General features: G+C 45.4%; 1 protein-coding gene across 5 annotated transcripts; it reads right to left on the bottom strand.

Moving 5' to 3' along the window:
* Positions 1-471: 471 nt before the first annotated feature.
* LOC112225992 (V-type proton ATPase 116 kDa subunit a1) lies at positions 472-21,518 on the bottom strand. Of its 5 annotated transcripts, none has more exons than XM_024390162.2 (22): positions 21,387-21,518; positions 19,735-19,913; positions 17,758-17,836; positions 17,543-17,640; positions 17,299-17,439; positions 16,691-16,773; positions 15,525-15,651; positions 15,178-15,260; positions 14,993-15,086; positions 12,305-12,517; positions 11,102-11,252; positions 10,595-10,734; positions 9,934-10,103; positions 9,726-9,816; positions 9,464-9,582; positions 9,012-9,228; positions 8,777-8,884; positions 8,545-8,655; positions 6,179-6,196; positions 5,519-5,636; positions 5,231-5,402; positions 472-1,628 (listed from the first exon to the last, which is right to left on the bottom strand). In XM_024390162.2, exons 2-22 carry the CDS (start codon positions 19,849-19,851, stop codon positions 1,535-1,537), a joined length of 2,544 nt encoding a protein of 847 aa, XP_024245930.1. In that variant the 5' UTR covers positions 19,852-19,913; positions 21,387-21,518; the 3' UTR covers positions 472-1,534. The 5 variants fall into 5 exon arrangements, with proteins under 5 accessions (XP_024245930.1, XP_024245932.1, XP_024245931.1 ...); XM_024390164.2 differs by having other exon boundaries at positions 17,311-17,439; XM_024390163.2 differs by having other exon boundaries at positions 19,735-19,909; positions 21,387-21,492.
* Positions 21,519-22,520: the final 1,002 nt, after the last annotated feature.

Here is a 22,520-nt window from a genome sequence, read left to right as displayed (position 1 = left end):
CAAGTGAATAAGCGTTTGCAGTGAGAATGGGTTTGGCTGATTGACCAGTGATAACTCCAGTCCAATAGCTCCCTCATGGGGACTGCTGAGAAACTACAGATACTGAAAAACCATATCTGCACTACACTCAGGAACCACCAGAAAGTGCCCTTGGCTTGTGTCATCCCTGTATTCATATAGCCAAAGTTACAGTTTTAGCACAGGCGTAGACCTTGATGTTTGTGAATGGAGTATGAAAGCATGCCACATGCATTAACCGTTTGCCATAATACCCCCCCCAAAGTGTTGAAATAGAATGTAAAAAAAAAAAAAAAAAAAAAAAAAAGTGTGGTGCTAGCATTCAATGAACTATTATCCACTTAATGGCATCTTACCACCTTAAGTAAATGTGTTGGGTTGAGTGTTTTAACTGCTCACATGAAACATGACCCTCCACCAATCCCAGGCAGAAGAATTGCAATAAGCCGTTTGTTTAACCAGCTCTTTCACGTTTATTGATAAACACAGATTCTCAATGCTACTACAGTCCTATACAGATTTAGTTGGCGTCTCATATTTATGACAATACACAGATCTCATTTACATATTCCTGTTGTGTGGTCCGTCCTTCCCTCTCCCCTCACACAGACCTACAGTCACAGTGTGAATAATTCATTCAACAGGTGTGGAACAAAAACAAAATCAAACACACAATGACCAATAATCTCGTAGGTCACGGATTATCACAGAAAAACTCCACATCAATATGACAGGTTACCCATAGTTCACTGCACATCACAGATATGTAGTCCAAAACAGTGCCGTCAGTATAGAACACATCAGGTCAAAAACAGCAGAAAATTACAGGATGCGTGTCAAGATCTACCTCTCATACATAAGAGATTCAATTCACTGCATCACATAGAAGAAACTACTATCATGAGTAGAATGGTAGTAGTATGGCAGAATTAATTCCCTTTAGACTTTTTTTTTTACAGTAGAGGTCAGTCTGATTTGACCTGCTTCAGAGAATGTGTGGGTGAACATTTTTTTCTGTGTGTTTTGTGTATTAATATGAGCAGCGATGTGACAACTAACAAACACACTTAAAGACCTCCAGTAATCTCCTTTACTGAATCTGAGCCTGGTGCCATTTTCCATGGACTTTATCAATGTATCAATGACAATCTGTAGATTAAATTGAGTTTAGACTACCGGAAAGCTAGTCCTCGTTTACAATGATCAGAAGTGCAATTCTCACAGTGAGGTTCAAACACATCATTGGACAGGTTTCACAACAAACAAAAAACACATTAAATAATTTAATCGAACAAACAAAACAATCACGGCACCAGGATGTGAAATACAGATGTCATTAACTTCAGATTTTCAGAAAGAGCTATTTTACCCAAGATCCTGACCAGTGAGCTCAGAGTTAATCACATGGGTTCCTATGGCAACACCCAGGGTGGGTGGAGTCTACCTTACACCAGCATCACATTGGCTGTCAAGAGGAACAGAGTGAGGTTATAGGAGCCAGTGGTCAGGACAGTGTTCAGTCCTCAAACCTTCCCTCCAGAATGCTTTCAAAGGTGAACGGGAGGAACTTGAAGCCCTGACCTATGTAGAACTTATTCTGGAATTCCACCCTAGAGAGAACAAGGGAGGCAACAGTTAATGTAAGGCATATTGCAATAAGAATCAACGCAAAAATCAATGCTACACAGACAATTACAAAAATCTTTTGAAAATAAGTCTGAGGAGTCCCTTTAAACTGGAGTGTCTTTGAGGTGCAATATAGGTAGCCCTTAATGATTGTATCACGCCAAAGCCAGAGAGAGATGGCAAGATGAGATGACCCCTGGTCTCCATTCCACAACCTCCCTGTGTAACCCACTTTCACACACCCACGGTAGGACCTAGGCCTGGTCATCAGAAGCGAAACACAACCCTCTTTCCATCTCCCCATTTATAAAACCTCCCTGCAAACTAACGGCTGGATAACCTTTCAATGGAGGAAGCAGACATGCTTGTCATTCCTCCCTACGTCTGGAGGTAGATGTTCATCTGGGTAGGCTGGGGCTCTAGAATATCTCACTAGAATACACTTACAAAGAAAAGGTCAAACCTAGTGGCATTATATTTGATGTGGTCAACTAGCACTGCTGTCCTTCAGAACATTTAAGGCAACAAAGGAGAAGTGACAGGCTGTGTGTTTCTATGAATCGGAGATGGTAATTACTCCCTCGGCTGAAAACTGATTTGGGAGTATTGGGATAGTGACAAATGTTTTGAGTCTTCAAATCCAAAATTCTGGTGTGCAATGATGCACACAAATGTTATACCCTCCACAAAATGCTAACCTCACCCTGTTATTGTAATGGTGAGAGGCTCGCATGTCTTGGGGGTATGATATTTGTGCGTCTAACATTCTCAATCATCATTATTCAGGATTATCTGTAATCATGGTAGCATCCACATTAATGTAGAAGTGTTTAGAAACGTATTCTGTTCTTATTTACAATAAATTGCGTACTAGGTCCAAATATCAAACGGACTACTTTAATCCAAAGCGACTCCAAAATGAAACAACCAAAAAAAACTGTACAAAAATTACTGTAATTTCTAAAACATTTCACCTGATATGGATGAAAATACCCTCAAATTAAAGCTAACAGTTTGCACTTTAACTTCAGTCATTGTGTACTTTCAAATCCAGAGGCAGTATTTGTTCGAAGTTAAAATGTCAGAATCTAAAATAGACCAAGAAATGTTTAAGGGATGACTCCTCTCTCAGCTACTGGAGGAATCTCTCTGGTTTTGGAATAGGAGCGAGTACGTATGCATGTTGGCCACAGCTAGATCAACATTTACTACTGCTATACATTTTACAGACACCTGACACTACTTTGGCAGTTCAAAAATCACATTTACAACAGTGTTAGATAGCAGCCACTAAGCAAAATAAGTTTAAAAAAATAAAATCTCACACACACAATCCTCCACTGCTTTATGGGATGCAGAGAGATTCCAGGTTACTGGCCAGGAAAGAGCTGGAGGGGAGTTGGAAAACCACAGCTCCCAGTAGCACCGGTCTGCTTAATACCAGTGGGACGGAGAGACACACCCTGTTTCCATTGAGACACACACACGGTTGAGTGCTCAGACGAGGCCCCGAGGAACTAGAGCTAAAACGTCCGTTACCATAGTTTCACCAGCAGGGAGAGCTACAGGGCTGTGCCACACCTCCATGCCCCCTGACAGAGGAGGAAACTATTGAAGACATGCTCCTTCCTTTACAGGGTCTACAGACAATCGCGGATTACAAAAACAAAACCAGCCCCGTCGCGGGCGTCTTGCTTCCAAACAAATCAAATCTTCTTAGTGCGCTTTGAGAGGACACAGGTGCCACCGACGTGGCCCGCTACCAAGGACCGTGGGCTCTCCATCTCTGTGGTCAACGCCCGGCCGGCATCCCTAGCCGTGTCCTCAGAGAATGCGCAGACCAGTTGGCTGGCGTTTACGGACATTTTCAATCTCTCCCTATCCCAGTCTGCTGTCCCCACATGTTTCAAGAGGGCCACCATTGTTCCTGTTCCCAAGAAAGCTAAGGTAACTGAGCTAAATGACTATCACCCCGTAGCACTCCCTTCCGTCTTCATGAAGTGCTTTGAGAGACTAGTCAAGGATCATATCACCTCCACTCCAATAGGTCCACAGATGATTGTAATCGCAATCACTCTGCACACTGTCCTATCCCATCTGGACAAGAGGAATATCTATGTAAGAATGCTGTTCATTGACTACAGCTCAGCATTAAACACCATAGTACCCTCCAAAATCATCATCAAGCTTGAGTCCCTGGGTCTCGACCCCCAACCCTGTGCAACGGGGTCCTGGACTTCCTGATAGGCAGCCCCCAGGTGGTGAAGGTAGGAAACAACATCTCCACTTCGCTGATCCTCAACACTGGGGCCCCACAAGAGTGCGTTCAACTCCATCATGTACTCCCTGTTCACCCATGACTGCATGGCCATGCACGCCTCCAACGCAATCATCATGATTGCAGACGACACTACAGTGGTAGGCTTGATTACCAACAACGACGAGACGGTGAGGGCCCTCAGAGTGTGGTGTCAGGAAAATAACCTCTCAATGTCAGCAAAACAAAAGAGATGATCGTGGACTTCAGGAAACAGCAGAGGGAGCAGCCCCCTATCCTCATCGATGAGACAGCAGAGAAGGTGGAAAGTTATAAGATCCTCGGTGGACTCATCACAGAAACTGAAATGGTCCACTTACGCAGACAGCGTGGTGAAGGTGCAACAGCGCCTCTTCAACCTCAGGAGGCTGGAGGGGGAAAAAAGTGGTTTGTCACCAAAAACCCTCACTAACTTCTACAGATGCACAATCGAGAGCATCCTGTCGGGCTGCATCCCCCACAACCACAGAGCTCCCCAGAGGGTAGTGAGGTTTGCACAACGCATCACCGGGGGCAAGCTACCTGCCCTCCAGGACACAGCACCCGATGTCACAGGAAGGCCAAAAAGATCTTCAAGGACAACAACCAACCGAGCCACTGCCTGTTCACCCCGCTATCATCCAGAAGGCGACGTCAGTACAGGTGCATCAAAGCTGGGACCGAGAGACTGAAAAACAGCTTCTATCTCAAGGCTATCAGATTGTTAAACAGCCATCATCACTAACACAGAGAGGCTGCTGCCAACCTACAGACTTGAAATCATTGGCCACTTCAATAACTGGAGCACTAGTCACTTTAATAATGCCACTAAGAATGTTTACATATCTCGCATTACATCTCATATATTATATATATATATATATATACACACACACACACAGTATACTACACTATTCTATCTACTGCATCTTAGCCGCTCTGTCACTGATCATCCATATATTTATATATTCTTATCCCCCATTTCTATACTAGATTGTGTGCATTAGGTTTGTTGTGGAATGGTTAGATATTACCTGTTAGATCTGACAGTGCAGCAGAATCTAGAAGCATAAGCATTTCACTACACTCATAATAACATCTGCTAACCATGTGTATGTGACCAATAAAACGGGATTTGACCCAAGTCAATGAAGAATCCAGACTAGCAGAAGATGGAGCCCTAACAGCCCAACAGCTTTTAAGTGCAGGGAAGGTTCTAGAGACCTTAGTTTGAGAATCCACAGACTGAACAAACATGTTGTCTATGTGCAAGAGAGCAGTGTCTCTCACCAGTGCAGGCGGAGTGCGTGCAGGAAGGCAGACAGGCCCTCCATGATGAGCAGGATGCAGACAGTGAGGACGGCGAAGGCGCCGAAGATGATGGACAAGGCAACGAAACCCCCAAAGCTCCTGGAGGACAGGCCTAGGTGCATCACCATGGTCCACAGAACCTCTGACAGCTCTGTCAGATCACAGAGGAAGAGAAGGAAATCAACTGTTTTACTGTACCCTTTCAAAGAGAAACCAAAAAAAGGGTAGAGAGGCAGCGAGGAGAGAACATGAGGTTTATGTACTCACGTGCGTGGGCCAGGCTGAGGGCCCATAGGCGTAGGTAGGAAGCTGTGTTGGAGATGCAACCCAGACAGTATTCTATGGTGTGGATGGCCTGGTGCACAGCCACATCCCCAAAGTTGAACTGGAGGAGGAGGGGGAGAGAGAACACACATCCAGTATAAACCCCTCGGTGACAAGGACACAACAGTACAGGGACCGGTCCAAATGAGGCCCGGGGCAATCTCTAACGACAGTGAAGTTTATGGCTAAACGGTACCACATTGAGGAAGACATTCACCAGATTAAAACAGCTCCAGAAACAGCAGCCTGACCCACTAGTCAGACCTCTGTAGCAGAGGTCTCCCAAGAAGCTCCTTCCTTACGGCCCATGAAGCAGACAAATGAGGAGCTGTGCAGGATATGCCATGCTGGTAATGGTAGTACCACCTCATGATCGTGGCAGACAGGAAGTACTACTAGTCTCAGTGTGCGGCTGCGTGTTAAAATAATCCCTTGAACACCCAGAGACAGCAAAAACTCAGACCACACAGCCTCAGGGGACAGAACACACATGCAGGACAGAGATACACACTATCACACACACAAGCGGAGGCTCAGAGACAGACTAGCAAGACATGCGCTTTGGGTAAGGGGATGGGGTGGGGGCATGAGTGCCTGGCTTACCACTTCCTCCTCGGGGGCCTTGAAAGCAATTGACAAGTTAGGTTTGTTAGTGACAGGTGACAGGACAACAGAACACAGTGATGAGAGAAACAGGAGAAAACAATGACAGTAAAACATGGGAAATGGAGATGTATAATATACAGAAGGTAATTAGGTGTTGCAGTCATCACAGGCACTGGATCAAAACTACTGACAACGTTTCTTAAGGGGCTGCATAAAAACATTATGGCACTGGTATCTAGGGGAAGCATACCATTCCTCCAAAAGCAGGCATTTGTGCATGCCTAGTACTGTGACAACAGTCTACTGTGACATTTCCAGATATATCTTTGGCATATCGTTGTTGTGTTTGTGTCTGTGGTTGCTAGGGGAGACAGTGATGGGGAATGTAGTGACCAATGGGGTTGGTGACCCACTTCTGACAGTGGCAGCAGGTGGGACTGGGCTGTTTGGGTTACACCCTGCTCAGCCATTCAGAGAGGCTGGTTAGGAGAAAGCTAACTAAAGATTTAGCCTAGTTAACGGTAGTACAGCCATTTACCATAATGAAGACCAAAGACGGTACTTCCCAATTGAACACAAATTAATTAAGTTCTGTCGCTGAGGATTAACACAGTTAGCCTAATTTGGATACTTGACCAGATGACCCGAGTAGTTTATAGGCAAGAATTCTGTGAAGGTGGCCTGTTAAAATGAGTTCCTCCATGTTAAAACAGAAATGCTATATTTACTGTTAGTTACTTAGCACCCTGCCTGCCTGAACACCTGCTGGCCAGAGGGAGGAGCTGCACAACTCTAAAACACACACTATGCCATTAATAAAAATGTCTCGAAGCGGATTGCATGGTAATACATGAGCCAGAGCTCACATTATCAACATGCGATGTGACACGGCTCTAAAACTTCTTGGAAATGAATACAACATACTAGAATTAAAAGATTTGTTCCAGCACAGCCCCGTCCACTGAATCACGTAGAGCTCTCTTCTCGTCCAAGGCCATAGAGTTTATAGTGGCACGGAGTGTAGAGACTAACATTGCTACATAAAGTAACCTCCAATCAAATCAAATTCCTCTCCACTTCAAAAGGTCAACAATGAGAGAGGGTAGGAATCTGTGTGAGGCGCTTTGAAAGCGGCTCTATAAATCCTGGGTCCTGGAACCATAAAAGAGCAAACTGTCTGTAAACAGCCATAACCGATTCCTGAGAGCTACAGAAACAAACTGACAGCTTGTCTGGTTTGAGGTTCACAGGAGCCTGTTGTATCATTTCATATGTTAATCAGACACTCCTGAAAAGGCGAGGGAGTCCCACTGAATCAACTCTAAAAATGTAAAAATGACATTTTTGTAGGTATTACAATAAAGCACATGTTGAGTAATAAGAGCTGCTGGATTAGCTTTGTGGTCTGTTTCATTTGCTCCTGCCAGATCCCACTTCTATAATGAATACATATTCTAACCTGCTGTTTAGTGAAGCAGGGAATATGAGAGCTCTGGTAATGTAAACCTGTGTTACCTCTGGTAATGTGACCTCGGATGGGGCCACAGTGTCTCCTGACCCCTCCTGTCTCAGCCTCCAGTATTTATGCTGCAGTAGTTTATGTGTCGGGGGCTGGGGTCAGTTTGTTATATCTGGAGTACTTCTCCTGTCCTATTCGGTGTCCTGTGTGAATCTAAGTGTGCGTTCTCTAATTCTCTCCTTCTCTCTTTCTTTCTCTCTCGGAGGACCTGAGCCCTAGGACCTGAGCTCCAGGACTACCTGACATGACATGATGACTCCTTGCTGTCCCCAGTCCACCTGGCCATGCTGCTGCTCCAGTTTCAACTTCCACCTGACTGTGCTGCTGCTCCAGTTTCAACTGTTCTGCCTTATTATTATTCGACCATGCTGGTCATTTATGAACATTTGAACATCTTGGCCATGTTCTGTTATAATCTCTACCCGGCACAGCCAGAAGAGGACTGGCCACCCCACATAGCCTGGTTCCTCTCTAGGTTTCTTCCTAGGTTTTGGCCTTTCTAGGGAGTTTTTCCTAGCCACCGTGCTTCTACACCTGCATTGCTTGCTGTTTGGGGTTTTAGGCTGGGTTTCTGTACAGCACTTTGAGATATCAGCTGATGTACGAAGGGCTATATAAATAAATTTGATTTGATTTGATGTAAAGTAAATGGGTTGGGTTTCTATGTGTGGCTGATGGCTTCATTATTCAAGGTTATTCCATCTGGACTAGATCTGGATCATATTGCCGACAGCAGTGTCCAATGGGATCCGCTATTAAGTCTTGGGCCAACATTATAATAGACTACTCTGGTCACATACGTTGTATATGCTAGGCTAACAGAGTGGAGGCATCCTGGTCTCACCTCATGCTCGTCGTTCTCCGAGTGCTGGGAGAGCTGGTCATGCTGGATGATCTCAGCCTGGTCCTCCGTGGGGCCGTTTCCCACCCGGATCCCCCCAAAGTTCTGGGTGCCCTGGAGGAACAGACAAAGAGGACGACAGGGGTTATTGCTGGGGTCACAAACTCCACACTCCAGATCCCAATGGAACAAATGTGTGTGTGTGTGTGTGTGTGGGCAGATGTTACTACAGTACCAAGTTCTTCTTCCAGAGGTACTGTCGCCGTAGAACCAGGGTTTTCACTATCAACATACAGGGAACACACGCCAGGGCTATCAACACCAGCAGCGTCTGAATAACCATCTGTGGAGGGGAAGGACGAGAGAACGAGGGATGTTAGATGCGTATGGGGCGTCACACATTATCCCACAATAAAAAATATTTTTAAAAAGGACAGATTGACAGATGAAAGGATGGATGGAATGATCACCTGTCCTCTGTAGAGGGGTTGGTTGGTGGGGTCGTTATAGTTGAACAGGAACATGTTGATGAAGGCGATGAGAAGACTGGGAGCATTTCTGGAGGTGTGAGCGTCATAGGCCAACCACTTATAGAAGACCAGGATGACCAGGTAGCCAAACAGACTGGCCATGAACACAATCTCTGGGATGAAGCCCAGGTAGATGTTCAGGGGTTTCTTGAAATACCTTCAGAAAACAAGACATGTTTACCATCGGATAAACCAGTCCTGTACAGACAGGAAACAAACTGTCATGGTTGCTTAAAGTTAGTCTGGGATAAAAAAAATGTAAAAAAATTAAATTAATCACCCCACCACTTGTTTTGGTAGACAGCAGAGGGATAAGGATGGGGAAATATAAACCCTTTCAAATTCATAGACAGTGCTCTATATACAAGGACTGTAGCTTAAGCGTGACTCACAGGTGGTTGAAGAGACTGAGAGACACTCCAAACAGCATGTGGATGACTCCCAGGATCACTGACATCTTCATCTTGAAGGAGTTGAGGAAGGTCAGCTTGTTGGTGGCAATGTTCCAGATCTGAAGAACACAGTCAAAAGACAATGAAATCAGGATGATAGAAATGTAACATTACATTTATCAAAATAACACTTTTTTTAGCTCACATTCCATCTTTATTGTAAGGGGACTTTAGCTTGTTGTCACAGAGACGGAGTACTCACTGGGTCAATGCCAATGGGGTACGGTCCATTGAAGACTCCTCTTACTGCAGGGTCCAACTGTAAAACCTTGTTTTCATCAAGTGTCTGAAACCTGAGAACATCAAACATGGCATGAATCATCACTTCACAGAGGGCACTGCCAACAAGGTACAGGAGATAAACTAATCCAATCCACAGACGGCACGAGAGACAGGGGGGGGATACTTACGACCAGGTGAGGTTGTTAGCGCGGGGGTCGAACATGGGCCTGACGCTCCAGCCAGAGCCAAACAGGTTGAGGGACTTGGAGAAGCAGTCGTTGTAGATGATGCCGGTGTAGATCGAGAAGACGCCCATCAGTAGGATGATGTAGCGCCCAGCAAACACCATGCTGAACATCTACACACAGACAGGAAGTGACACGTTCAAACTATGGCCACATTCCGTTGCCAAACACCGTAGAACGTTGCAGACAGAAGAAACAAACACGAATAGAGCCGAAGTGATTCCTTATTCTACATGTCAGAGGCATGTCTGTTCTACATAAAATGTATTCTATGTGAACGTTCCAAAATATTGCGTCCTGCTGAACGCGCACCACATCAAACAGCCACACACACCAGAAGTGATACTTTACACTGTTAGAATCTGGTCTCAGTTACATTTTGTTTTAGCCAGAGGATTTGGTTATTTATTCACACTCAAAAAGCACCAACTTGAAAGTTAAACTGGCCATCATGATGCCACTACAGTGTTAGGGCCGCCATAGATTCTGTCTAAAGCAGAGAGGCAACCAAGCCCTGTTTAGTCCCCAGTAATGCAGCTAGAGGCTGGATAAGGTGTGAGGGATGGAGCTGATGGGCTGATGGCAGGGGTAGTGATGTCCCTACCTCGTTGTCGTTCTTCTGGGCGACCAGGCGGCTCTCTCTCAGGACCAGGTAGAGGGCAGCGCAGGTCATGAGCACCCCGTGGCCCAGGTCCCCAAACATGACAGCGAATAGGAAGGGGAAGGTGATGATGGTGTATGGGGCTGGGGACAGGGAGGACTCATGAGCGTACACATCGAGGAATGGGAGAGTGAGCCAACCCAAGCTCACACCGACACACGTACCAGTGATACACAACACAGCATGATCGACAGTGATGGGGTGATAATGGGGGAAATAGACTTGGCACCGGGGGTGAACATTTATCACCTGCTTTGGCTCAGTGATCTAGCCAGCTGGATACATAGACATTGTGACATGCGAGTTATGAGATGCCTACAAAATAAAAGTCTGCTGCCTAGTGAGGTACATGAAACAACAATGCCTATCATTTGAACAATAAGTAGTTGAATGATGGAGAGAGCGACAGACACAGAGAGAGACGAGGTTGGTGGTGTCAGATGTGGTTACCTGGGTTCATCTCGCGGTAGTTGCCGATACCGTAGGCATCTACGATGTTCTGGAAGCCCGAGGTGAACTTGTTGGTCTTGTTGAAGGTGGGCGGGGTCTGCTTGGTCTGCATCCTGTTGAGGATGGAGGGGACGGTGGAACCACTCTTCTCCTGGAGGCCAAGAAAGAAAGACGGCCAGAGAAACACACTCAGCGGATGGTCAGGAGGACACAACAATACCACTCAGTTAACCTCTACAGGGAGTTGAGGTATTCAGCCCTACAAGGCATTGAGAACAGCAGGAGTTGCCCTGCAAGCTCAATCTCCCATGAATGTGTCTAACAAAGGGATGTTGTGTTGTTCCAGCCAGAGTCTGACTGTCAGCTGGCCTGGGATCTCCTCAGCACTCAGGAATGAGAGGAATCCTCCTGCTTTCCCCATTAGCCTGTAGGCTGGGCACTGGGACCTTCCATACCTCCATCACTCACAAAGATCTGCAACAACGTCTTCAATAAATCAGATTAATATGACATTCATTTGCACAGCTGGTTTGGAGAGGAATCTATCATACTACATGCATCATCTGATCTCCCATGCCTGCTGTGTGTGAAGGACAACAGCTTGTCCAAGGGATGGTTCGATGGCTGAGATAGAAGCAGAATCGTTGTGTGTATTGAGGGCAGTATGTCCCTGTGTTTCTCAACGAGACATGTGGGGTAAAAATAGCCTGGTGGGATAAATGAAGCATGGAGACTGAATGCTGTGTGTGACAGGGTTAAGCCCTTACTGGCATGAACAGGACTACAGAACAGAATGACGTCCTGATACCGCTGAAATCTAGCCCCATGATATATGTAAAATCCTCACATACCCAGCACTCACGCAGTGCCTCTCCACGCCCTGTTAGCACCGTCTCTCAGTTTGGATCTGTTATGACTTAACGGCCTAGCAGAGTCCAGGCATAATGGCCTCAAAGCTGGGTTAACTGGTGCCTATGAAGCTCGCTGGTTCTTAATGCTACGGTGTCTTCCTTCAATGAACTTGACCTAAACAGTATGATAGAAATGTCCCATTAAATAGATATGGAATGAACCTATTCCCACTATTTTCAACCAGAGCCCTATGGACTCTAAAAAGGTAATAGGGTGCTATTTGGGACGCAACTTAAAGATTCCTGTACCTCCCCCATGCCTCTAGTCGAGAAGGGCGTCCACTCGACTTACCGTGCCTCTCCGCAGGGCGAACTGGATTGAGTCCATGTCTGACACGGGGCACCACACCTCGGCGATCAGACACTTCTGGGTGACATCGATGTTGCACAGGTTCAGGGTGTGGTAGACGGCCTTCATCTTCCTCACCTTGATGAACCACACCCTGACGGTCTTGGCTGCAGCCTGCAGGACCCGCTGTCTGTGGTCCTCCGTCTGGTTCAGCACCTGCAGCGGGGAGGGAGATCAGGGTTTGAAATATGAAGACTAGATGCGACTGTAGTTGAAACCTTGCGTGGCTGGGTACAGAACATATCCAGCTGTGTATAACTAGCTCAGGTGCTCGGTCCTAGACAGTCTACAGACTGTCAGACACATGAACAAAGTTTGCAGGCAGTTCTTAATTAACACCCTCGCACTCCGCATTTATAAAAAAAAATTAAAAAGAAGAGGTATATGCCTAACTAAACCGACCTCAAATGGAAAACTAACAGATGCAGGCCAGGGCCGGAGACTGTGGCATCAGGACAATCCTCTAGTAGTTTCCACTCAACGCTAGAATAGTGTGGGGAGTGGCATTGAACTGTCTGCATAGTGTGCCTTCCCAACATGTCCAGAACAGCAAGTGCTGTTACAATGAATCATGTTCCGCTTCTTATTTGTGGAGGTGGTTCACATTAATAGAAGGCTTTGCTGGACAGTGTGCACTATGTGATCAAGTTTGATAAGGGGTTATATCAGAGCCAGCGTAGCAGGGTTTCCCGTAAGAGCCGGCGGAGGCGTTCTCAGGTATACAGCACTGACTCATATCAAGTTAATGTCTTATGATCAGCGGATTGCTAACATGCCGCTACCCTACACCCACGTTGTCGAGACCTTCTCACGCCCACAAACACACACTGTTCACTCCCAAACTAGCGGGCCGGGCATTTCCCCTCCACCCTCGCCCTTCTCTCTTGACGACGACTATCCCGCCCCCGTAGCGACGGGCATAACAGTGGCCCCTCAAACAGCGAGGCAAGCATTCCCAGGCACTTACTGGCAATGAGAGGATGTTAACATTTCTGGCAGACAGGCGGCCTGACAAACGTAATTCATAGTCTCTTGCGCTCTCCGTCCACACTGGGGGCTGTAACTGATCCTGAACCACAGAGACTCAACACACACCACTAAAACACACACACACCACTGGGTGTCTATCTATCAGAGAGAAGTGGTATGTGAGTGACTATTTTTTCAACTTCAAGCTAAGCCCATTCCTGCGAATGTGAGTAGTAAATGTGGTCACTATGGGAGTGTGGGTGGCTAATTGGCTGAACTCAGTGTAAGCCACCCTGATGATCAGCTGGTTTCCTATATGCGAGGCGAGTGAGGGTTCCTCCTAGCCAAACAAGGAAAGGATGCCTCCTGTCCATCCAAGTGCAAACCATCTGCGCCACCAGACTACGTAGGGCTTTGGAGCAAAACAACAACAACAGAAGTGTGTATTCCCAGAGGGAGTATTGAGTTTCTCTTAGTATAGGAAAGGTGTTGCACCATACACTGCTGCTGTTCCATGGAAGGCTAAACTGAAGTACTGTCTGTGTGGGCTGGACTTCTAAAGACCACAGCTCACATGTTGCTCAACAGCTACAAAAACCAGAAAACACTGAGACAGGCATTGTTCCTGGGTCACCAGACACAGTTGGCACAAGGAGACAGGGTGTTAGACACTGGATTATAATACCAAAGAGGTGGTGTGTGTGTGTGTGTGTTGGCCTTTACTCCCTGTCCCGTGCCTGTTTTTGCCCCGTTTTAGAGCGGTGAGTCACTGTGCCAGGTTTAGAGGTCCTCTCCCAAAGCCAGGCCAGTGTGTGTGTGTAGGCAGGAGAGTATATCCACTGGCAGAGGCAGATCCAGTTCAGCCACCTCATGGGCCTGGCACGGCACAAGTGACAACCGTTTGTGACCTCTCCCTGTAGCTTTTTCACACCCAGCCCATTGATGCTGATGCCCACTACCGCCGAAGAGGTTGAGTGAGTCAGAAACTGAAGCCAGAACGTTTGAGATATGAACACTGCAAACAGACAGAAGTTAACTCAATTTGAAGGCCTCCCTAATGTGATCAACAAACATCTCCTCTGTGGTCTTGTGTGATAGATATTTTCTCTATTACGGCAACACTGCTGGGGGAACTAATCTGGTGTCAGTCTTTCCCTCCACTTCATCATAATTTGGTTGAGGGTTTTGACGGCTCAGTACAAAGGAAATGGCAGAAAGAGGAACTGCAACTTCCGCGGACATTGCGTCAGCAAAAAGTCGAACGTTAGTTAAGTGAAGGTCCATCCAAAAAGCACATCAAAAGATGACTAATGTCATGTTGAACAATAGAAAGAAGGTTTCATTCCTCAAACGAATGACTAAAAGCGCCTTTGAGCTAGCCACATACCTCATGTGGTTACCTACCACTCCTGTCCACCACAGCCTCTGGCAGCTGAGTATACAGTTGCAGGGAAAACAGAACGTTGATCAGAAGCCATGATAGAGCCCAGATCAAGTTCACAATGAAAACAGATGAAATATTGAAAGGCTAATTCACTTGAAAAATGTAATGATCTGTCAAATTTAATTTATGTAACAAAACATGATCTGTTAGTTTTGGCTGGCGGACTGACTGTAGGTGGACCCCCCTGTCTGTGTTACAATAGGCCAGGCAGGTCGTACCATCTGCAGGTCATCAATACGGGTGGCCACCCCTGCAGCCATCTCCTTCCTCTCCTGGGGGGTCTCTGGACAGGGGTACAGTGACGCTCGGAACCTGAGAGGTGAAGGAGAGAGGGGTTGGTCAACCCAGAGTGCCTGGATTAGTTAGCGTTTCTTGAATTTCTCAACCAATCATAGCCCCTTACCCTTCACATATCTTCTTAACCCGAGTCTTCAGCTGATCTCCTTGGAAGAATATGATGAAGACAGACTTATAGACCTGGTCACCCTGTAGAGGAAACATATCAACATGAGCTAAGTGAAGAGGAGACAAAACCTTGCCTGATAGTGATATTTCTGCTCTATCATAAAGTGTATGGATGAGGTAGCATGAATAAGGACATCAATGCCACTCATATGACAATCACACAATGCCACCAAGCAGTCATGGTACAACAGTACCCCACTGAATAGGTCACACAAAATCCTGCACAGTTTGTGTTCCCCTAAGTCCTCCAGATGATTATACTAGTATCAGTGAATAGTTACTGACCGTGGCAGGGTCCTCCAGTGAGTCTTCAATGTCTGCCTGCCTCAGGAACACGTTACCACGGCAAACCCTCCACAGCATCCTCTCAAACGTAGGAATGCGCTCCCTGCTGATCACCCCGGCAACAAACCTACAGGAAGACGATAAGGCATGGATCAGCATTTACAGCAGAATAGCTACCAAACGTATATCCCTCACCTCAAAATAAGGTGTTTGATATCTGCAATAAGTTAGGTCCCTAAATGGCAGCTCAAGTTGGAACTGTTCCAAGATCAGTCCGTAATGTAATGGCATTACAGAATGAAACCCGGGCACATAAGGACAGAGGTCATTGATTTTGTTTGTCCACACTGGCGATGGGAGCACTACTGATGAAAGCATCCTCTCTGGATAAGGGTGGACATAGGAATGGGAGCTGAGGGCATGGATCACAGCTCACATGTTGCTCAACCGCTGCAAAAGCCACGGAGGAGCATCAAACAGACATCAGATGGGAAGCCCTAGGGCCTTGGGGCACTGCATCCGTACAAAGCAATCCATTACCAAATGAGCACTAAGCTTTGCCACATCCACAGTATTGAGCTATTTTAGTTACGGTTTTCTGAGTGATTTTTTCACCCCATTTTCTGTTGAAATTGTCGCCGATTTGCTAACTCATTATGACATTTAATCAAATCTCTTTGTCTCGGTCTGCAAATAGATTACAACCTGCATGCTCTGTGAACTGCTTATCATCAGTCTGTGATTTGCCTATCTGCTCACTCTCTCCACTACTGAAGATGTAGCTCTGTTTATCAGGGTTCTATCTTACTGCCAGGCAACAGGTGAGAGTGGTAGCACCTGTAGTAGTAGCAGTACTGGCCTCTTACCAACCATTAAAAGTCATTAGGAAACAATTGTCCACCGATACTGACAGAGCATGTGGGCTGTCAGCTTAGGGACTGAATACGCAGAGCACCGCCACACACACTCCGTCAAGTGACCTCAGTGGCCCGACTAATCTGACAGCCTGAGCTAGTGTGAGCCAAACCAGTTAGGTGTTACACTGACCCGACTCCACCTCCAGGAAGAACCGATGGTTTAACGTAATGACAGTCTTTTCATTGACCTTTAAGTCTTCAGGAGATGGCTAACCCATCCTTAAGAGTGGACCAAGGACTCAGACTCACCCCAGTCTGAGAGGAGCGCGGGTCCCTGCTTCAGAGGGATCCATCAGGGTAGACGACTCCTCCAGCAGGTTAGGGTCCTCCATCTGCAGCGATAGTGAACACAGGCCAGGCTCTTCATAAAACATAGTAAACAGCAAGCTGGGGTTTATATGAACAGTAAATGATTGGCAAAAAAGGCTAAACATTCAGCTGAATGATTTACCCCCATACAACCTCATAAGCGCTTGTAAAATAGGCGATAACATTCTAAGTTCAAGTAGCATTGCTTACAAACTCAGTGGAGTGGATTTGATGCAGGTCAAAGGTACAGACAGCAGGTAGTCTCGTCTCTGTCATATGCGAATGACTATCTGTGTATGGCGTATCACTCTGCTATGTAACCTAGTTGCATCATTAAACTTGAATAACTGGTCTGGGGTTGGGGATGTAATTACCTAGCCGTTATAAATACACAAGCCTTATGCTACCATATACTGTACACAGGATGCAGACATCTGACCCATACTAAGTCAACATAATCCTATGATCCATTATGAAGTCCTCAAGGGGCCTAGTCAATAAGGCAGGCACAGAAACGCTGTGAATATATAGTGAATTGGTTTGTGTACAGTGGAGTTGACCTCGTCGAAGAATTGCTGGGTGCGGCGCAGGATGTGCTTGAGCTCCGTCAACTCTAGGAAGTTCTTCTTCAGGGCCTCCTGGTTGGTGTTGATCTCCTTCAGCTCATTCTCCAGCTTCTCAAAAGTGGCCTATAGACACAGAGGGTGATGGGGGAGTTAGTGAGCTGGGGACATGGTGAGTTGAGCACTTTGTAACCAGAGTGGATTCTTAGCGAGAACGGAGAGAAGTTACCTCCAGGTCAATCATGTCCCTAGGGAGGGGGACCTCTGGGTTCTCTCCTGTATCCACCATTGGAATGTTGGCTTTCTTGATCTCCTTCTCCACAAACCCTGTGAGAGAGCGAGGTGACTGGGTCTGAGTGGGGATAACTAATAGCAGTGATACTGTTGTAAATATGGGGGAGTATAATGAGTGAAGCAATGGGTTAAACGCTTGAGCTCACTCACGAAGCTTGCGGTCCATCTCCTCGCATCGACGCACTTCGTTGACAAACTTGCGCTGAAACACGTTCACGTCTGGGTTCAACTGAAATGCAAACATGCAAACTATTCAAAACCTTTTGCCATCGCAGGGATAAAAATGCCTTCAATCCATTTGCCATTATCTGTCATATACAATTAGAGACAAACATTGTCTTGTAACACTAAGATGCATTCAAAGAAATTGTAGCTTAGGCTACTTCTATAAAAATGCAATAACTTATCCAGAAAGCTCAGAGCGTAAACAGCACTACTAATATCTTCTGAAAACAGTGCGGACACCAGTTAGCTATCATTTGGTCTCATGAATGATGAGAGGCAATACAACCAAATAAAGGGTATAATAACATCATACTGGGTACAACAGCTAGTCCCTTTCAGTGTTTCCCTGGGATCTTTTTCAGAACGTGTGGCAAAGTTGGTGTGGGGGATGGGGAGAATGTCCTTATGCTGGGGCAGTCTGGAGGGGATGCACACCAGCGAGTTTGAGGGAGAACGACTGAGAAATTCACTTCTGGTGACTTTAAAAAATAAAACATTCTACGGCAAAATGCATTAAAGTTCAATTATGTTAACACGATCTGAAATATAATTTTCCCTTTAAAAGCAATATAGCCTAACTGACGCAGCATAGCAGCTTCAAATACATTGGCTGAAACATGGCATTGCCCATCTGTATTTATCTAATTGAAAAACACCAAAGACCCAATGAGTCAAATATACACTGAGTGTACAAAACATTAGGATCACCTGCTCTTTCCATAACAGACTGACCAGTTGAAAGCTATGATCCCTTATTGATGCCACGTTAAATCCACTTCAATCAGTGTAGAGATGAAGTGGAGGAGACAGGCTAAAGTAGGGACAATTGACTATGGACTGTGTATGTGTGCAATTCAGAGGTTGAATTGGCAAGACAAAAGATTGAAGTGCCTTTGAACGGGGTATGGTAGTAAGCGCCATGTATGGTCCACCACCCAAAGGACATCCAGCCAAATTCACACAACTGTGGGACCCATTGGATTCAACATCGCCCAGCATCCCTGTGGAACACTTGACACCGTGTAGAGTCCATGCCAACGAATTGAGGCTGTTCAGAGGGCAAAATGGGGCGCAACTCAATATTAGGAAGGTGTTCCTAATGTTTTGTACACTCAGTGTACATTGTAACTTCAGGTTTTTTTTCTGGAACAAAATGGGGCTTAGGTGGCGAGTGTGGACGTGGTCAATAGCGCGATCATTTGAGGCTCTCTTGGCTAAAAAAATGTTCCTGCAATTCTACACATTTTGCAGTGTTCTTATGCTATCTGAGTGATTCAAAAACGAAATCAATGGGGGCCCCATGGCTTTTTTCTCTCTTGGAAATTCTACAGCTGTCATTTTTATTTTGGTGATTGTTAGTTCTCAAAGATGACCTTATAAAAATAAATGTTTAGGTCCATTGTATTTCCTACATACTTCTTCAGGTTTCAGTCATTCATATTCAAAATGAAAACATTATGAAATCCCAAAAATGTATAATAATAAAATGGAGAGGCAACAATTTAGCAGCGGCGGCCCGCAGCTACTAAACGAATACGGGAAACACTGCCTTAGTTTTCCCTCACGCCATATGATCCCTGGAGGGATGGCACGTGTGAGCTTTCCCATGCGCAGCCTAAAGGGTCAGCTATGTGCACATGATGAAAATGTTGCAGACGCCAAGGTATGTGCTTTCACAACCTTCTGACTGATTCAATGTTACTACAACAGACTACCATATTCCTTCCTGAGTGTGTCCTTTGTTAAGAGCCATACATTACACTGCTCTAGACCTACATAGCCTGAAGATGGATTGACAGACAGAATAGCACTCAAAATAGGAAAGGAGAGACAATAAGCACAGGGTCTAGCTCTATAGAGAGCATCACGAGGAATGGAAGAAGAGAAGCCGCGACGACTCACATCACGGAATTGCACCATTCCGATCTCTCCCAATTCGCTGACGCAGCAGTAGGCAGACTCTGATTGGAGGTAGAGCTGGGCCAGGGTCATCTCCTCACTTCTGAAGAGTTCCCCCATGATGGCGTAGTGTGGTGCACCTGCTCAGCACAGCGATCAATGGGATCCTCCTGGATATCTAGCTAGGGACAAAATGATTGAACACGTCACCTGCACAGTAAACAGGAGAAGCGGAGTTCCACCAGAAGGGATGAGCCTCCAATGTTGTCAAAAAGACAGCCAACTGAGAATACATGGGCCTACATTGCCTACACTGAGTTCCCTTTTGTTGTTTCCTTTCACACTATAATAACCTTAACTTCTTTATTTGAAGTGTAATTTCAGAGAAAAAGATTTTGGCATAGGCCTGCACCCTCTTCTAATGTGTGTGTTGTAAGGATGACCCTAATTGTACAGCAGTAATGAACATTCTGTATTAGTGGTGTGAGAGTTTATACTTGAGCCAGAAGCAGGCATGAGACTGAAAGAATCTGACATCTAGCCCCAATAATCGTTGTAGGAATTCAGTTTGGCTCATTAGTCATTATTTTGTCATGAAACTGGGGAGACACTCTTCAAGAACCGTAATACATGTCAAAGTACCATCACATGTGCCAGTACAATCCTCATTTAGTTTCATCTCACAATAGGCTCATCTTGTACAATCAATTACAGCATTTCTAGCCAAGCCTGAGTTTCTCAGTCTAGGGTGCAAACTGACTCAGGACAGACAACAGGTTCACACTATATTCATTAGAAGTAAGTTCAACACACATACTCATATGTTCTTGAAGTGCAAATGCCTCGAGTGCCATAACAGGTTTAGCTATGGATTAAGCCGCATCATGTGATCTGATTTAACAGTCAAGCAGGATTAAATCTTCAATATTAACGCCAACTACAACGGTCGAACAAGTGGGGATACATTTAGCAAAATATATCGTTAAAGTCCATGCAAGAGGATCTCTTTAGTAGGGTCACTGCTTGTTCAGCATATCTGCGTGACCATTTTTTTTGTCCGCATCCTCGACACCTCGAGTTAGGCAGTGAGTCTGATCAGCTGTCAAAACACACAAACACTAACGTTAATTACTCGTTAAACGTTACATAAGAACAAAGCAGTTCGTTCAAAATTTAATTTCGGAAGCCAGCGGTACAATTAATTGTCCCCGTATATCGATGCAAAGCCGATATGAACTGACAATTAATTCCACCACTGGCTAATTTAGCTAACTAGCTAACAAACCTTACTAGCAAGCTAGCTAGTTAGCCAGGGCGGAGGAGAAGCACTTGTTGGACCTCAAACTTTCTGGTAACGTACGCTGGCTAACGTTGTTCAGCAAACACAGCAACGTTATATTACAGTACAAAATTACCAGCTAACGTTTTTCCTCGACTGACACTCAGGTTATTTGACAGAAATCTAGCTCATCTTAAATCGTAGCAAATTAAAACCTAGCTACGGTAACCGGATAACTTTAGCGAGCTACACAGTGAGGTGGATGTTACCGAATCATCCGTAACGTTTGATTTACTAGCTACAGGGGAAAAACATATTTTGGAAACAATGCTGGTATTGAACAGCGAATACGGTCACCAAACCATCAATTTCTTACTATTGTTGTAGCTAGCAACGAGTCTTCCGTTCCCGGCTCCCAGTTTCCAACGCTGTTCCACACACAGCCCTCAACGAAATATCAGCTGATCAGAGGCTTGGCTAATGCGCGTCACGTCACCTTTACATAATATTGATGATCATGATGATGCACCCCTCAACTCATATGAAGATAATATCTAGTTGTTGGCATTCACATAAAAAAAATTGGCAGACGCTCTTATCCAGTGCGACTTACAGGAGCAATTCGAGTTAAGTGCCCTGATCAAGGGCGCAATGACAGATTTTTCACTTAGTTGGCTCGAGGATTCAAAATACCGAACCTCAGTTACTGCCCGGCCCAACTCTGTTAAAACCGCTATGCTACCTGACAATTAAAATTGCCCAAGCCACAGATCTGGGTGCAGACGCGTCAACTCCAAATTGGAAGGATAAAACATAACACTGACTTTAGAAAGTATCCCCTCCACCCCCCCAATTTCAGGTCTTGCCATAGATTTTCAAGTAGATTTAAGTCAAAATTGTAACTCAACCACTAAAATTCACTGACTCTTGGTAAGCAACTCCTGTGTAGATTTGTGTTTTAGCTTATTGTCCTGCTGAAAGGTGAATTCATCTCCCAGTGTCTGGTGGAAAGCAGACTGAAACAGGTTTTCCTCTTGGATTTTGCCTGTGCTTAATTCCATTCCATTTCTTTTTCATCCTGAAAAACTCCCCAGTCCTTAACGATTACAAGCATACACATAACATGATGCAGCTACCACTATGCTTTAAAATTTGGAGAATGGTACTCAGTAAGGTGTTGTATTGGATTTGCCCCAAACATAACACTTTGTATTCAGGACAAAACGTGTATTGTTTTAGAAATGTGTTTTCCAATTTTACTTTAGTGCCTTATTGCAAACAGGATGCATGTTTTGGAATATTAGGTTAGTATTGTGGAGTAACTACAATGTTGTTGATCCATCCTCAGTTTCCTCCCATCACAGCCATTCAACACTGTAACTGTTTGAAAGTCACCATCGGTCTCATGGTGATATCCCTGAGTTAGGAGAGATGCCTGTATTTGTGTAGTGAATGGGTGTATTGATACACCATCCAAAGTGTAATTAATAACTTCACCATGCTCAAAGGG

The sequence above is a fragment of the Oncorhynchus tshawytscha genome, linkage group LG27 (assembly GCF_018296145.1).
Source record: "Oncorhynchus tshawytscha isolate Ot180627B linkage group LG27, Otsh_v2.0, whole genome shotgun sequence".
NCBI classification, from domain to species: Eukaryota; Metazoa; Chordata; class Actinopteri; order Salmoniformes; family Salmonidae; genus Oncorhynchus; species Oncorhynchus tshawytscha.
This window is presented reverse-complemented; position numbering and strand designations above follow the sequence as displayed.

Coding starts and splice junctions, on each gene's coding strand:
- LOC112225992 (XM_024390162.2), bottom strand. CDS start 19,851: ATGGGGGAACTCTTCAGAAGTGAGGAGATGACCCTGGCCCAGCTCTAC. Junction 9,583..9,725: donor ACCCCATTGGCATTGACCCA/GTGAGTACTCCG, acceptor TGTGTTCTTCAG/ATCTGGAACATTGCCACCAA. Junction 5,403..5,518: donor CCTCAGCCTGGCCCACGCAC/GTGAGTACATAA, acceptor GTGATCTGACAG/AGCTGTCAGAGGTTCTGTGG.